At 35.8% G+C, this 14,095-nt stretch overlaps 2 protein-coding genes across 4 annotated transcripts; one reads left to right on the top strand and one right to left on the bottom strand.

The window, feature by feature from the left end:
• Window positions 1–1,039: 1,039 nt before the first annotated feature.
• LOC119988818 (methionyl-tRNA formyltransferase) lies at window positions 1,040–6,972 on the bottom strand. Of its 3 annotated transcripts, none has more exons than XM_038834010.1 (11): window positions 6,803–6,972; window positions 6,650–6,712; window positions 5,886–6,020; window positions 4,945–5,047; window positions 4,355–4,425; window positions 4,164–4,268; window positions 3,492–3,525; window positions 2,743–2,843; window positions 1,810–1,869; window positions 1,546–1,749; window positions 1,040–1,255 (listed from the first exon to the last, which is right to left on the bottom strand). In XM_038834010.1, exons 1-11 carry the CDS (start codon window positions 6,914–6,916, stop codon window positions 1,148–1,150), a joined length of 1,098 nt encoding a protein of 365 aa, XP_038689938.1. In that variant the 5' UTR covers window positions 6,917–6,972; the 3' UTR covers window positions 1,040–1,147. The 3 variants fall into 3 exon arrangements, with proteins under 3 accessions (XP_038689938.1, XP_038689956.1, XP_038689947.1); XM_038834019.1 differs by having other exon boundaries at window positions 1,176–1,314; XM_038834028.1 differs by lacking the exon at window positions 5,886–6,020.
• A 711-nt stretch (window positions 6,973–7,683) lies between these two features.
• LOC119984269 (ATP-dependent Clp protease proteolytic subunit 3, chloroplastic) lies at window positions 7,684–12,876 on the top strand. Its single transcript, XM_038828137.1, has 5 exons — window positions 7,684–8,090; window positions 9,024–9,138; window positions 11,411–11,586; window positions 12,190–12,285; window positions 12,360–12,876. Exons 1-5 carry the CDS (start codon window positions 7,812–7,814, stop codon window positions 12,651–12,653), a joined length of 960 nt encoding a protein of 319 aa, XP_038684065.1. The 5' UTR covers window positions 7,684–7,811; the 3' UTR covers window positions 12,654–12,876.
• Window positions 12,877–14,095: the final 1,219 nt, after the last annotated feature.

Here is a 14,095-nt window from a genome sequence, read left to right as displayed (position 1 = left end):
GAGAGGTATGGGAAACTACGTATGATTATATACAATGACACACCGTGCCTTTATATAGAAACTTCTTTGTTGTTTGATATGTGAACAAAAAAATATATTGTAAATAGAATTTAATGACCACACGTTCGGCTTTGACCAAACTTATTCTGTCTTCATGTGGGAAAATTTTATGCGCGTGAACTTGACAACCCAAGTTTATGCCCATATCGAATGTTCAAAAGAGAAACTTGTATAATGTTGTTCTCGCTCACCAAAAAAAATAAAGTTTAAAATATTTTATTGAAAAAATAAAAAATTGAGTCCCAAAGTGCCTTGAAATCATGAGGAAGCAGCACCTCTTTGGGTCTCTCTTTAATTGTTTATTTCATATTGATTAGTTTATCATAAGTAAAGTGCTTTTGTGTTTGTTTTCATTGTTGTTCAATAATTGTGCCACTGCTTTCCAATAATTGACTAATAAAATTCCCTCCTTGTTTGTTCTCATTGGTTGGTTCCAGACTGGTCACTTAAAGATTGACAGAAAAACCATAGATTAGAAAACATATATGCATATATGGGTTGTATAGAATATATATATATATACACACACACAGCAATTAAAATTCTAAAGGCAGACAAGAAAAATATATTTGTTATGGTATTATTGTCAAAAAGTAAAGAGTTTCCAATTTGGATGGTAATCCTTGATGTGCAAAATTCTTTCTTTTTTTGTGATCCTTTACAGTTTAGAGGCCTCACAAAGAGCCTCATTGCATTTTTTTTTAGTCATGACAAGATGTTTACTACATTTGAAACAACCGTTTTTGTTTTTTTTTTGGTAATTGAGAAATCCCAACGTAACATGCCCACCGGACAATTAGACCAGTTTTACACTTGAACCATCAACTTAGCCCACTCCATGCCGACGACAGGGAAGATTGGACAAAAGCCCGTGCAAGGAGAACGATGCCGAAACCCACAAAGGAGTCCAACAACAGGTAAATCACCAAATAATACAGTAACATCATATATTCTAATTTCTAAACAGTCTGCAGGAGCATTTGCAGAAAAAAAAAATTATGATTAGAGAAAGTATAATTAAAAAAATGTAATAAAACAACTCAATATGATGCTAGTTGTCTGGCAAAACGACATTTGATGAATTCATTCAGCAAAATGCCTCCTGTGTTAACTTCTTCAGTTGCTTTCCTCGCAGACCATTCCAGAATGCAGCTGCACTTACTACCTTCTTTCCAGGAAGCTGGACTTCCAATACCTGAGTTTGCAAAACCCTAAATCAGCGAGTCTGATCGTTCAAGTACTTGTAAATGCATTCTACAAAAGTTTATGTTAACCAAGGTCATTGCACTGAAATTATATAGTGGAATTAAAATTTAAAACTATGTCATATATCCCGACTGCTAGATACCGTAAATAGCTATGTAGCATACAACTATTTAATTGAACTCTCCCTTGCTGTCGCATAAAATGAGCATTATTCGTCTAAAAAGAAGAAGCCCAAAGCAATAGCATATGATATTTCATGACAAAAGCAAATGCACACACCTCAAGTGCTGACCATCCTCCACATGGAAATACCAAAGCACCCTTGATGAAACTGATGTTTTCGTTGTCATTTTCGTTGAGTAGGCTATTGCAGCATACTCTTGTAGTGATGATTTTAAGTTCTAGGACATTTTGATCAACATTGTTCGAGTCAACAACTGCAACTTTCGCTCGAGTTCCAGGCCACCCTGCAAATGCACGAACCTAGAGAAAATGTTCATCACGACTGCATAGCCTGACAAACATTCAAAAAAGAGGCATTACCTTGTTATGCAGGACATAAGCTTCTTCATCAAAGGAAAGCCACGCCTCCTCAGGGTTTATCTGCATATGACAGAAACAAACCGAATTTCTACAACCATTTACTTGTTAAAGAACAATGAAAATCCATTTTTGACCTTCCAATATACTGCAGCAATGTTTCAGAAACAAACTTGGAGTTGCTTTATATTGAATTAGAGGGACTAGAATAGCCAAATCGCATACACGAGAGTCATACAAAGAAACATTATATGAACATGTATGCTATGAAAATGAAAGAGTCTTCAAGAACGAGGTTAATCCAAAATTGCAGAACTTCGATTGTAATCACCTGTTCCAATTAAAAAAAAAAAAACTCTGTGAAGATGCATGGGTACACAATTGGCCATTCTGATACACATAGCCATTGCCTCTGCATTGTGTTTTTATTAATATCCACAGCCCTTCATATTTGTAGAGGTTCCTTTAGCAAATTGCTGGAGATTTTGGAAGAAATTAAATTCTAGGGCTTTTGATGGAGTTTAAAATCTAACTTGGAAATTTTCATAGATTACTGCATCAGTATTATTAGCTAGTGGATAGCATTAAAGTTCAATCTCAAAGTTTGGCATAAATCAGAAAAAGCTAAGACGCAGCTTCTACTACTTCCTGATAAACTCAAGAGGCACCCCCTTCATGCCTTCCCTGCAATAAATCCTCTCTTTGCATTAAAAATAATAATAATAAAGCCCTCCTCTTAGTGCATTGTCCAACCACCAAAATATTGAGCGTTTGCTTTTTACCTCCAGTAAGGTATGTAGGCAGCAGAAGATAGTTGGAAGTTTTAGAGTGTCCTTTGAAATATAAAGCCCTATCTGGTTAACTTTGTCACAAGCATATTTCCATTCTCAAAGGTAAAATATGTTCTTTGAACACACAACACACACACAGAGGTACCTTTGGAGCCAAGGTCGCTTTAGAATCATCCTGGGGTTGTGCTTTGATCTTTGCAGATCCATCAAATATTGAAGGAAGTTCACGAATCAGAAGTTTAGACCCTGCATAATATGCACAGGATAGCGATAATCAATCAGATAACTATCCTAAAACACAATCAACTTTACAGTAAAAGATAACACAAAATATGAAATAATTATGAAAGAAATGTTGCCAATGCCAGATAAACAAATACGGATACAGGTTAAATTTATTCATTATAATATATACAGATATATAATGGGAGATCTTTGCTTAGATGCCACAAATCAATTTTATTCTCCTATAAAAATTTTAACAACTCCCTTGCACAAGGCTCCAGCCTTCAAAGAAGGGCGATATACGCAGCCTTACCCCCAGATCATGGAGAGGCTGTTTCAAAGATTTGGATTTGTGTCACCTAGGCCGTGGCGAAGCAACTTAACACAAGGCGACAACGTCAATCTAAGTTTATTGTCCTATTTGATAACACACACACATAAACAATCCTTCAAGTATTTTCAAACCTAGTCATGGGAACAAATACATGCATTCATATAATTTTTTTCCCAATGGCTTTACCGCTTTAGAGAATATACTAACCATAAACGGCACAAAAAAGAAGAGAAATGATCAACTGAAGGTTGCTAGCAGCCTCACACTTTCTAATCACATCAAAGTATGGCATCAACACACCAAAAAAATGAGGATCATAAAGAGAGTAGACACACCTTCACAAAACAGCAATGCAAGTAAATCTGGTGCCTGCAAGCATATGCTAAAAAAACAGAGTCAGGAACACTTTAGATGAAAGTAAAGACAAAATACAAGTTAACAAACAATGAGAATGAAAAATATTTATGGTCTATATATGATTTATGAAATTGAAAAAGTAACAAGATTTCATATGGAAACATTACAGATTATCTACTGATAAATCCTTACAAGAACCAATTTTGACTGTTGAAATAAACTAAAAAAATAGAAAAATTTTACTGACTTTCCTTATAATCCTTTATTGGGATTCAGACCTGAAAAGCATGAAAAAACAACAAAATATAGACCCACTTAATGAAGTAAACACAACAGACTACAACACCATGGACAGTGCCCACAACAGTACTCTGTTACTCTGCTGTGAACAGTGCCATACAGCAGTGGCACCTACATCACAGAGCAAATTGGCTCAGTTCCCCTACAAAGCCCAATAGTCATAATTTACAGTCAACCTGCCAAATCAAAGCCCAAGGCTCACAAGTCTGCCCAATTTCGCACCATAGCCATGCTAACAGCGACCAATAAAATACCAAACTTTGACATAATTTGTTTGTCTTAGCAAGAATATGGAAACCTAGAGCTACAGGAATTATATGCTGCACATGATCAACCCACACTAAGCCTACCTTAATATCATCATCAATTGCCAGCTTCTCACAGGCTATGACAGGTCCAGAATCCAGTGGACGAACAGTGAATGCTAATGACACTCCTGTTTCCTTAGCACCATCCTAAAACAAAGACTTGAAGACACATTTTACAATTGGAAATGTATGAGCCTTCAATCTAAGGTTGACAGCATATAAAGAAAAGAAACCTGCAACGCTCTCTGAACCGGAGCAGCTCCGCGGTAAAGGGGCAGCAAACTTGGGTGTATATTGACAGTGCCTGCAGAAACAAATTGGAAATTAAGAAGTTTCCCCCAAAAGTTATCAGAGATTCCTTTTGGTTTTCACATTTTTAATTAGCATGAAACAGAGATTAGATATAATAGCAACTTTTCAGGACAGATATTTTACAAAAGCTGATCCCTAGTTATATGTCAAATTGGCTTAAAAAATACATTCAAGATTCAATCAGCTCAGTAGAAAGATCAGTCCAGGAATCGAGTGATGTAGTAGAACAATAATACATCTATATATGCTATTCATATGTTTTAAGTAAAAAGTTAATCATCTCTTCACAGAATGGAATATTGAGTTGGCAAAATGCCAAAATGGTGCACTACCCAAGTACAAGTTAAGCATGTGAAAGGATAGTTAAAAAAAAGGGGAAAAAAACAATCAGAGTGTTACAACATAATACCTATAATTTAAAGCATATTTCTTAATAATACCGACCGCTCAAAACAGTTAATAGTGAGAGAAAAATATATTAGTTTTGCAAAAAGAGGCATATTTAACTTACCCAAAGGTGGAATATTAAGAAACTTGCTAGGTAAAATATTCCCATATGCTGCCGTAACACAAAGTTCAGGCTGCAACTCTTTTAAACTGGATATGAATGTATCCTGTGCAAAAAATGGAAAAGGAGATGAGTTCTCTGCAAATAAATGGTCAATTAGTATGAGCATCATTAAAATTTTCACCAGAACTGACATAAAAAAAATACAGACAAGGTAAATACTCCTCAATCCTTCTCCTAAGATGGGGAAACACCAATGTAGAAGTTATTTAATAGTTTCCAAAAATTTTACCATAGAAGATCATTCAATTTCAAAAGACTGTGGCATAAGCAACCAAAATGTCAAATAAAAAATCCTTCCCTATATATTGTGGAAGCGAAAAATCTTGACTTTCTTTTCTTTCTAACGAAATGTAAACCAAGAAAAAGGACATTCATATTAATGGACCATTATGGCTCTATCAATGGGTACAAGGGCAGGGCACAACAAAAGAAACAAGTTGACAGAACAAAAGCTACTACTTGTTGACAGAACAAAAGCTAATACTTGAAAAGAGAAACATCAAATATATTAGTAGCAAAGAACTTCAGATCACAAAAAGCGAAAGATGAGAAACTATATACTACATAGAAGCCACAATTAAAATAGAAAAGAGCCAGATATTAGGTTTCCCCTTGGCTCTAGTTTTGTAATAAAAGCATGTATGGAGTCACCGGCAAAAAAAAACTGTTTCCAGTTAGGTGTGATGAATTTTTCAATCAAGTTACAGCATTCCCATGCAAAATTAAAGGCCAGATCCCAGATTGTATGAATTTGTGTAGAAAAAATACACATCAAAACTAATTAGCATGTCACACAATTCTGTAAAATTTTGGACAGTAAACTGACAAATGCTTTATTTATTCGAATAAAATTAAACTGCAGAGCAGAAGCTAGTGATCACCTCTCCAGCACGTTGAGGGGTGAAAATAAGATCAGAAGGGAAGCCTCTCTCGAGAGCATACTGTGCTACCAAAGAGGGCATCAGCTTTTTACCCCTCTCTCTTCTGGAAGGTGGCTGAGTAACAATTGCTGCAACCTAGATCCACCCAAATTAGTTATTCATCCCTCAACATCTCTGTTTGAACAAAAACATAACACATTGGAAACGTAAACAAAAATAGAGAGAAGCAGAAGAAGAGAAAGAAAAAATAGGGAAGAAAAAGAAGTCCCTGAGACCATTTTGGCTTGATTGAGCAATCCACCTATTGAGCACTTAAAGGAAGTCAAACTTTCACAAAAATTCAGACATACCAAAGACCGAAACTGATTGTAGAGTTGCATGAAAAATGCTCAATTAGACAAGAAATAGACAAAGGAATATTAAATGTCCCGAATTTCCAACTACACAAACTGCTCCATTTCAGTCACATCAACATGAAGAATTAAGAAATACAATGTTGGGGGAAAGAGAACAAACCCCGTTAACATCTACTGGAAGCCTAATGATAAATAAGCTCGATGTCAAAAATTGGCTAAAAGTTTGCAGCATCCAAAATAAGAGTATAATTGATAAACAGCAAAACTCTAACAATCAGGTTAAGCAAACTAATCCCCACCCGATTCAACCACATCCACCCTGAGTCTATTGAAACAAAAAGAAGTGGTAATTTGTAAAGGTGAAAAATATATACAAAATTGTCTAAAGAATTGAATGTGATTGAGCACCTCGAAAATGGAGTTGGGAGCAGCAGACTCGTTGAAAAGTGCGTCAAGAACAGTCGCTGAAACCTAAACTCAGAAGACATTGATTTAATCAGGAGGAGAAATAAACAAGTACAAAATTCACCTTACTGTCTACAAGTAGACAAACAGTCATGCCTGAGGAGAGCCCAGGAACACGAGAGGCTTCTTCTTTGAAGGAGAAGCAGATGATGCTGTCGTTGCTCCTCCGCTGAAGCAAAGATAGCGACGGAGTATCAAGGAGGAGTTCATTCTCAACGGCTATTAGGGGTTTCAATTTCCCTCGTCTTCTTCGTTTCACTATCTCTTCCTTCTATCCATCAATCTCCAGTTCTTCACACTTTCTGATTATGGGCCTTAACCGTGCAAGCAAGAAAGGCCCAACTCACTCTGATATTGGGCCTATCCCTTGCTTATAGCCCAGCCCAAGTAATTAAAATTAAAAAAAAGAATTGTTGTGATTTTTTTTAAAAAGGGTTGAAACCCTAGCAGTGCATTTTATATTTTTATCAGAGTAAACGGTAAACCTAGCAGCTAGGCTGTCCAAAAAAAATCAGGTCAAATCAAATTGATCGGTTATTATCAATATATGTTAGTGAAAATCAGGTCAAATCAAACTGATTGGTTATTATCAAATATATGTTAGTAATTACCAATCAAAAGATTGATAAAATCGTTAATAATCGATCAATTAATTGATTAAATTTATATCAAAAAATCAATCAAAACAAACCGAAAATACCCCAACCTAATACCAAAAACTAAATTATAAATATGAAACACCATACAACACCCCAAACTACACCATACTATATCAGGGAATTCATTGGACTACATCGAACTACACTAGGATATAATCGAGTAGTCTACGCAACCAAACACGGAAAAAACAAAAACAATGGTTCTTGTGGTTAATAGGCAATAATAGATATTATAGTTGTCCAAAATCCAAATATGAAAAAATAAAAACTAAATAAAAGAGAAAGGCATAAATCAATGACAAAAGCCAAACGACGTCGCCGCCCACCAATCTGCATTAGGTTCTTCTTTCTTGGGTTCAACATCGAACAGCCAAGCCAACAAAAGGCTTTCGCCATCCATCGAAGTGAGGTGTGAGGACAATCAACCACAGAGAGCAAGAGATAGAATGGCAGAGATAAGTTTATCTTCGTATTCAAGCCCTATGTACTTCTCCAATCAAGGCCGTGTACATAATCAGTTCCTGATTCCATGCAATACTAGTAGAAGAAGGACGAAACCCATCTCGATTAAGGCCTTGAAGAGCTCACCCACTTCAAGAGGACAAGTTTTGTCCAGCAATTGGGATGTTTCCGGGTATTCTCCTTCTCCATTGCTCCCTAAATTTGAGGAGCTCGACACCACCAATATGCTTCTGCGTCAGAGAATTGTTTTCTTGGGCTCTCAGGTTTTCTTTCTATCTATTAATCATAGGATTTTCTATGTGGGTTTTGGTTGAATTTTTTTTTTGTAATGATTTGTTGTGTGAAAAGAGTTATGGGGTTGCTTGAAATTAATTGTTCATTGGTACCGCAGTGAATTTCAGATACTGGTGGCGTGGTTTCTTGACATCTCTGCGTATGATGTTGTTCTGGGCTTGGTTATTGCTCTATCAAGATGGTTTTTCTTTTATTTATTGTATTGGAATTTGTTTCACTTTCTTGGAAATATGATTGTGAATTAGATTCTAAGTAGGCCTTTGTGCTGTGCTACTAGTTCTAACAGCTAAGGGAGCGTTTTAAGTTGAGAATTGCTAATTGGCATCATACCTTTGAAGGTAAAAAAGAGTAGGGAAACTAGTGGACCTGCCTTATTTGCATTATCGTCTCTCTTTTCACTTGATTGCAGTATGGTCTTCAATATGCTGGTTTTATGAGATTTTTGTATCATAAATTTTTGTGAGTGGGATTATGAGATTTGTTAAGATGCTTATGTTGAATCCATATGACTCTTCTCTTTAAGTGTTGCAGATATGTGCTGTTGCCTTTGAGCACTTAGGAAGTTGTTAATGCTGTGTGATATGACCTTAATGTGTATGTGGTGCTTAAAAATATGGAATTTTGAGGGGAGTTATCTAAAGTTTTCCTGTTTTTGCATACCATCACTCTCAAAATACTAGCCAGCATGGACATAAAGATAAAATATTTATTTAAATGTGTTCCACTTATATGGCACCATTTGTTTAGGGCTTAGTTGATATTATTGTTTAGATTATTGAACAGTAGTGTATATAAACACTTGATCTACAGAAGTTAGTGTAATCAGTTTTTCCCACATTGGATGTGACACCAACCATTAAAATGGAAAATTTGAATTGGACCTTCTCACTGATATTGTGCAGGTGGATGACATGACAGCAGATTTTATCATAAGTCAGCTCTTATTTCTTGATGCAGAAGACTCAAAAAAAGACATTAGGTTATTTATCAATTCGCCTGGTGGTTCTGTTACAGCTGGTATGGGTCTAGGATTATTTTTTCTGTGCTTCATTTCTTACTAGGATTTCTCTTTGCCCACTGAGGCATGCATAAAGTTGTCGTGTCGATCAGTTGTATAGACCTTAGTTTGGTTTAGCTGCCCTGGGTTTACTATATGCGTGCTGGGATGCAGTGGAGAACTTGAAATAGAGTCAAAACTCCTTAAGATCCAGAGGTGATAATATCCAAATATACAGCAAAGGATAATTATTCCGACAAGTAAGGCTAAGAAATCTATAGAATAAGCCTCTTAACTTCCAATCTAACCACTGCATTGGATTAACCAGTCACGGAGAGGAACGGAAGCTTGTGTTTAAAACAACTGCATAAACTTAACAAAGAACAGAAACTAGCGAATAGAAGAACGTATTTGTAACTGTAGAAAAAGAAGATTATAAAGGGCGGTAGCAGTGCCACAATGAAATTCAGCAGTGGTGAAGGTGAAAGGAATAGAAGACACGGCCAAAAGAGTGAAAGGAAGATGAAGGTGTGGGAAATAAATCCAACATCCCCCACCCCAAAAATAAAAAAGAGGGACAAATGTTTGAGGCCTCAATCTTACTGTGACTCCTCAACTCACTAAGGTGGTTATGTGACTACCATGATTCCTGACTAAATTATTAGTAAGTACATAGATATGCATAAAAAATAAAGATACAAGACTATATGTTAAAGTGTATCAGTTCCACAAATTAGGAAAACCTTGAGCCCTTTGAGAAAACCTTTGGCAATTCCTGAACCTTATATACTCTGCATCTTCTCATCTCAACCTTGTCAATCAAGAAACTCTTTATTAGTGGCTAATGTCTCTGTCTTAAAATTCTAGTTAGTATGAGTAGAAGACTGTCCCTTTTTGTTTCTAACCCCAAATTGTTGACTGCCCTGTCATAGTTCTCAAACTCCAAATTCTTTAACCCCCTCTTCCTATCTGCCACCCCCCAGGGAGTCATGATCAAATTTGTATCCTTTTCTTGTCTAATTATTTTCCTGCTTACTAGTGACTCATTCGGAAGCCTTTTTAACATTGATCTTCAAATCTTTGCTGATATTAGCCTGATTTATGTACCCTTTGGTGTCAATAGCCAAGGGGACTGGGCAGCTGTTCTCTGTACTACAAGGAACTAGGCAACAAGCATTATACTGTATTCGTGGTTATCCAAACAGGATTCCGCCATACGTAATTTCATGCATCTTCGAAAGACACTCGAATCTTGAATTGATTCTTGACCCACTTGACAGTGAGGACTGGAAGAATCCTTTGATCTGTCACGATGACCAATTGACCATCTTCGTCATTCTCTTCCCTGTTGAAGCTTCTCCACTCTGAAGTAGTTCTGTCTTCTTACCAATTTGCCTCAGTAGCTAACTTCCTCAGGTTTTTCATCTATTTAGCTGACATATTGTTTAAATGAAGATTACTTCTGAGTTCGTTATATAAAGTTTTCCAAAAATAAACTAATATATTGTGGCCATAGCTAATGTGAATCATTGGATAACCGTGGAAACGACTACCTCCCTATGGAATAAATGAACTACAATGTATCATGAATTGAACCATTGTGTAATCCTATCAACTACTACAGGACCACGTCCGATCTTCCTAGCGGTTTTGGCAAGCCTAACACAGATCCCATGCTTAACATCTTCCTAAAAGGTCCACTACATTCTAGCAGAGTGTTCCAATCTTCATTCTAAAAGTTGCTTTAATAGACTGGTAAGCTCAACACCTCTTGACAGATAAAGTAGGCCATTCAAAGTGAAAGAGAATGAGCATAATCTCTTTATGGTTAAAGCTAGCTTCTTAAAGGCATTCTTTTTCCTTATTGCTTCGCCTGCCAGTTTTTTAATTAATATTTCATGTTTTAATATTTATATTAATCAATTTGGTAATAACGTCTTCTCTCTCTCTCTCTCTCTCTCACTCTCTCACACACACGCATCCATTATTTATTTGTTAAATTTGTGGGGGATCTCTTTGAAATCATACACAACCCAACCAGTCCTTTTGCTTAAGGAGGGAGGTTTGTGTTATATGCCTTTATTGTCAAAAATATTTTTGGAATCCTTACAATAATTAGTTTATTATTTTAATTGTGCAATGCTGCAACTTCAACTTATTGCTTTGCATTTATATGGTGGAAAAAAATACTTGGCCATTTCAATTGACTGGGGCATAAGACTTCCTTACTTTAAGTATGTTGCAGAAGTTGGCCAAATTAAGATTGTTTTGTTCACATATTGCTTCATGAAGGTATGGGAATATATGATGCAATGAAGTTGTGTAAGGCTGATGTTTCTACTGTGTGCTTCGGCCTTGCTGCATCCATGGGTGCGTTTCTCCTTACTTCTGGTACCAAAGGGAAGCGATTTTGCATGCCCAATGCGAAAGTGATGATCCATCAACCTCTTGGAACTGCTGGAGGCAAAGTGAGCCCTCAATGTCTGTCTGCTTATTTTTGTTTACCATTATCTTAAAATCCAAAAACTATGAAGCTGGGTTCGCATTGTTAGCTGATTGCATTCCAGTTGAAAGTACTTTAACATTTTACTCTCAAAAATAATTTTATTTTTCTTTATGTTAATATTAAGAAAAGATCCCTTCAATGATTGTGAAATTGATGAAACAGATTGTTATTCAATATGCATGTCACCAATTTGGGTTGCTGTTGCTTCTTCCTTTGTTATAAATGCATATTTTTGGCCAATTTGAGACACATTTTTTGGCTTAAGTTAGTAAGTGGTAAATAGAAGCCATTTGAGAAGATCCTTTTGAGTGGCATTGATTTTATTGCTTAGCAGATACTTCTTTTTGATTCTCAAGTAAATGTTGCTTGTTATTTGGTTGAACTTATTTCTTATGCCATTAAATCAATACATTTGTTGCCAAAAAAAAATCAATTTATTAAGTAGGACAAGTTTGGCTTTTGTTTACGCATTTTGAAAGAACTATACCGTCTACAGGAGGATGATTCTTCTGTGGGTATTTCTCGAGAACTTTTCACTCTCTGACTGAACAGTCACGTGTAACAGGCAACAGAGATGAGTATTCGGATACGAGAGATGGTGTACCAAAAGGTAAAAATTAACAAGATTATGTCAAGAACTACTGGGAAGCCCGAACAGCAGGTTAGTCATTGAATACCTTCTTGAGTGATTTTATTGTAGAACATCGTCCCAATTTCCTTGCTCGTTGTTTGCAGATTGAAATAGACACTGACCGAGATAATTTCATGAATGCTTGGGAGGCTAAGGAATATGGGTTAATCGATGAGGTTATAGATGATGGCAAACCAGGATTGGTTGCGCCGCTTGCAGATTTTTCACCTCCACCCAAAACTCGTGTCTGGGATATGTGGAATGTTGAAGGGACCAAGAAAGCTGTGAAGAATTTGCCTTCAGAGCATAGAATCTTACAAAATGGATATCCAGATGGTAAAGGACGTGAAGATGATAGCAGTGCAGATCAGAAAGATGAAGCTTCTGCCCCTGTATGAGTTGGAGACATATCATGGACTTGTTCTTCATTCAACTTGTGCGCATAAGTAGTTGATGGTGTAAAAGATCTTAAAGTGGGTTTCAGTTGGTAAAAGAAACTGAAATGGGAAAAGAATTTTTTTACTTTTACTTTGGAAGATATTTATGTGTTCTAATTTCTTCTACCAGATAATATAATATCCCTACAATCAATCTTGAAGTTTATAAGGAGACAATTAAACTCATCCACTCCTATTAAATTCATATTATTTCTTGTTACTTCAAGTCATGTCTTTTCAGGTCTACATCGCTGTCTCCTACTCTCTCCCATAAAAATTCTCTCATTCCTCATAACTGTCGCATCGCTATCTCTACGTTAGATATATCCATATTGTCTTAACCGATTTTCTCGTAACTTATCTTCAATAGATGCTACTCTTATCTTAGATCAAATACTCTCATTTCTTATCATATCTTTCCTAGTGTGACCACACATCCAATGAAACATTCGCATTTTTGCTACGTACATGTATTTTTTGAATATGTTGTCTTTTGATAGCCTAACACTCGAAAATTAGTACTTCTAAAATGTAAGATTGTATCAAAAAATTAGTACTTCTAAAATGTAAGATTGTATCAAAGTAAAATCATCTATCAACCTTTGGAGCTCCCTCTCCATGACGATAAATTTCAGAGATTTGAGATTCATCTCTTGATAAATTTGACGAAACACATTGTCATTCTTCATACATTCCAATTTTATAAAGAAATCCACACTGTTTAAAAATAATTGGATATTATCAAAAAAATCGTTAAAGTAAAAAACTCAAATGTATATGGAAATAAAAAACATATTGTCACCCACCAATTTCTCATAAGCTAGTTTAGATCCTCTAGGATACTGTTCATGTAAAGGCCATGCCATTTGAGTCTGGCACTTCTATCCCGTGTGGGATACTGTTCATGTATCACTTCAAGAATAAAGGTTATGCCATCTGAGTCTAGCGCTTGTATACCGAGTGGCACAAAGTGATTTTTGCCCTATATCCTTCGTTATTATAATAGAATGGAATAAAGGACATGCACATTGTAAAATGATCCACATCTAAAACATAAATGTAAATTAAAATCTATTTTTTAAAAATGTGAACATTTGAATTGGGTATTTACGTGGCATTCCTCGTTTGAAAAGATGTGGTAAAGTCATTCCATAGTTTTTCATCAATGAATCCCCTCACAAAATGTATTGGGAGACTTGTTTTGTTGATGTGGCTAGGCCAACAAAATTTATTAGTACAATGGTGTAAATTTGTTAACATTATTTTTGGTGTAATAGACGGAAATTAAGCATATAATCAAATATGAATGTAATGCACTATTCTTGTCCTAGAACACATATTGGAGTCTTATGAATGTGTGGTTCAAATTTCATACCATTTGGACCTTGTTTAGGTTATGGATA

This window comes from Tripterygium wilfordii, chromosome 3 (assembly GCF_013401445.1).
Source record: "Tripterygium wilfordii isolate XIE 37 chromosome 3, ASM1340144v1, whole genome shotgun sequence".
Taxonomy (NCBI): Eukaryota; Viridiplantae; Streptophyta; class Magnoliopsida; order Celastrales; family Celastraceae; genus Tripterygium; species Tripterygium wilfordii.
This window is presented reverse-complemented; position numbering and strand designations above follow the sequence as displayed.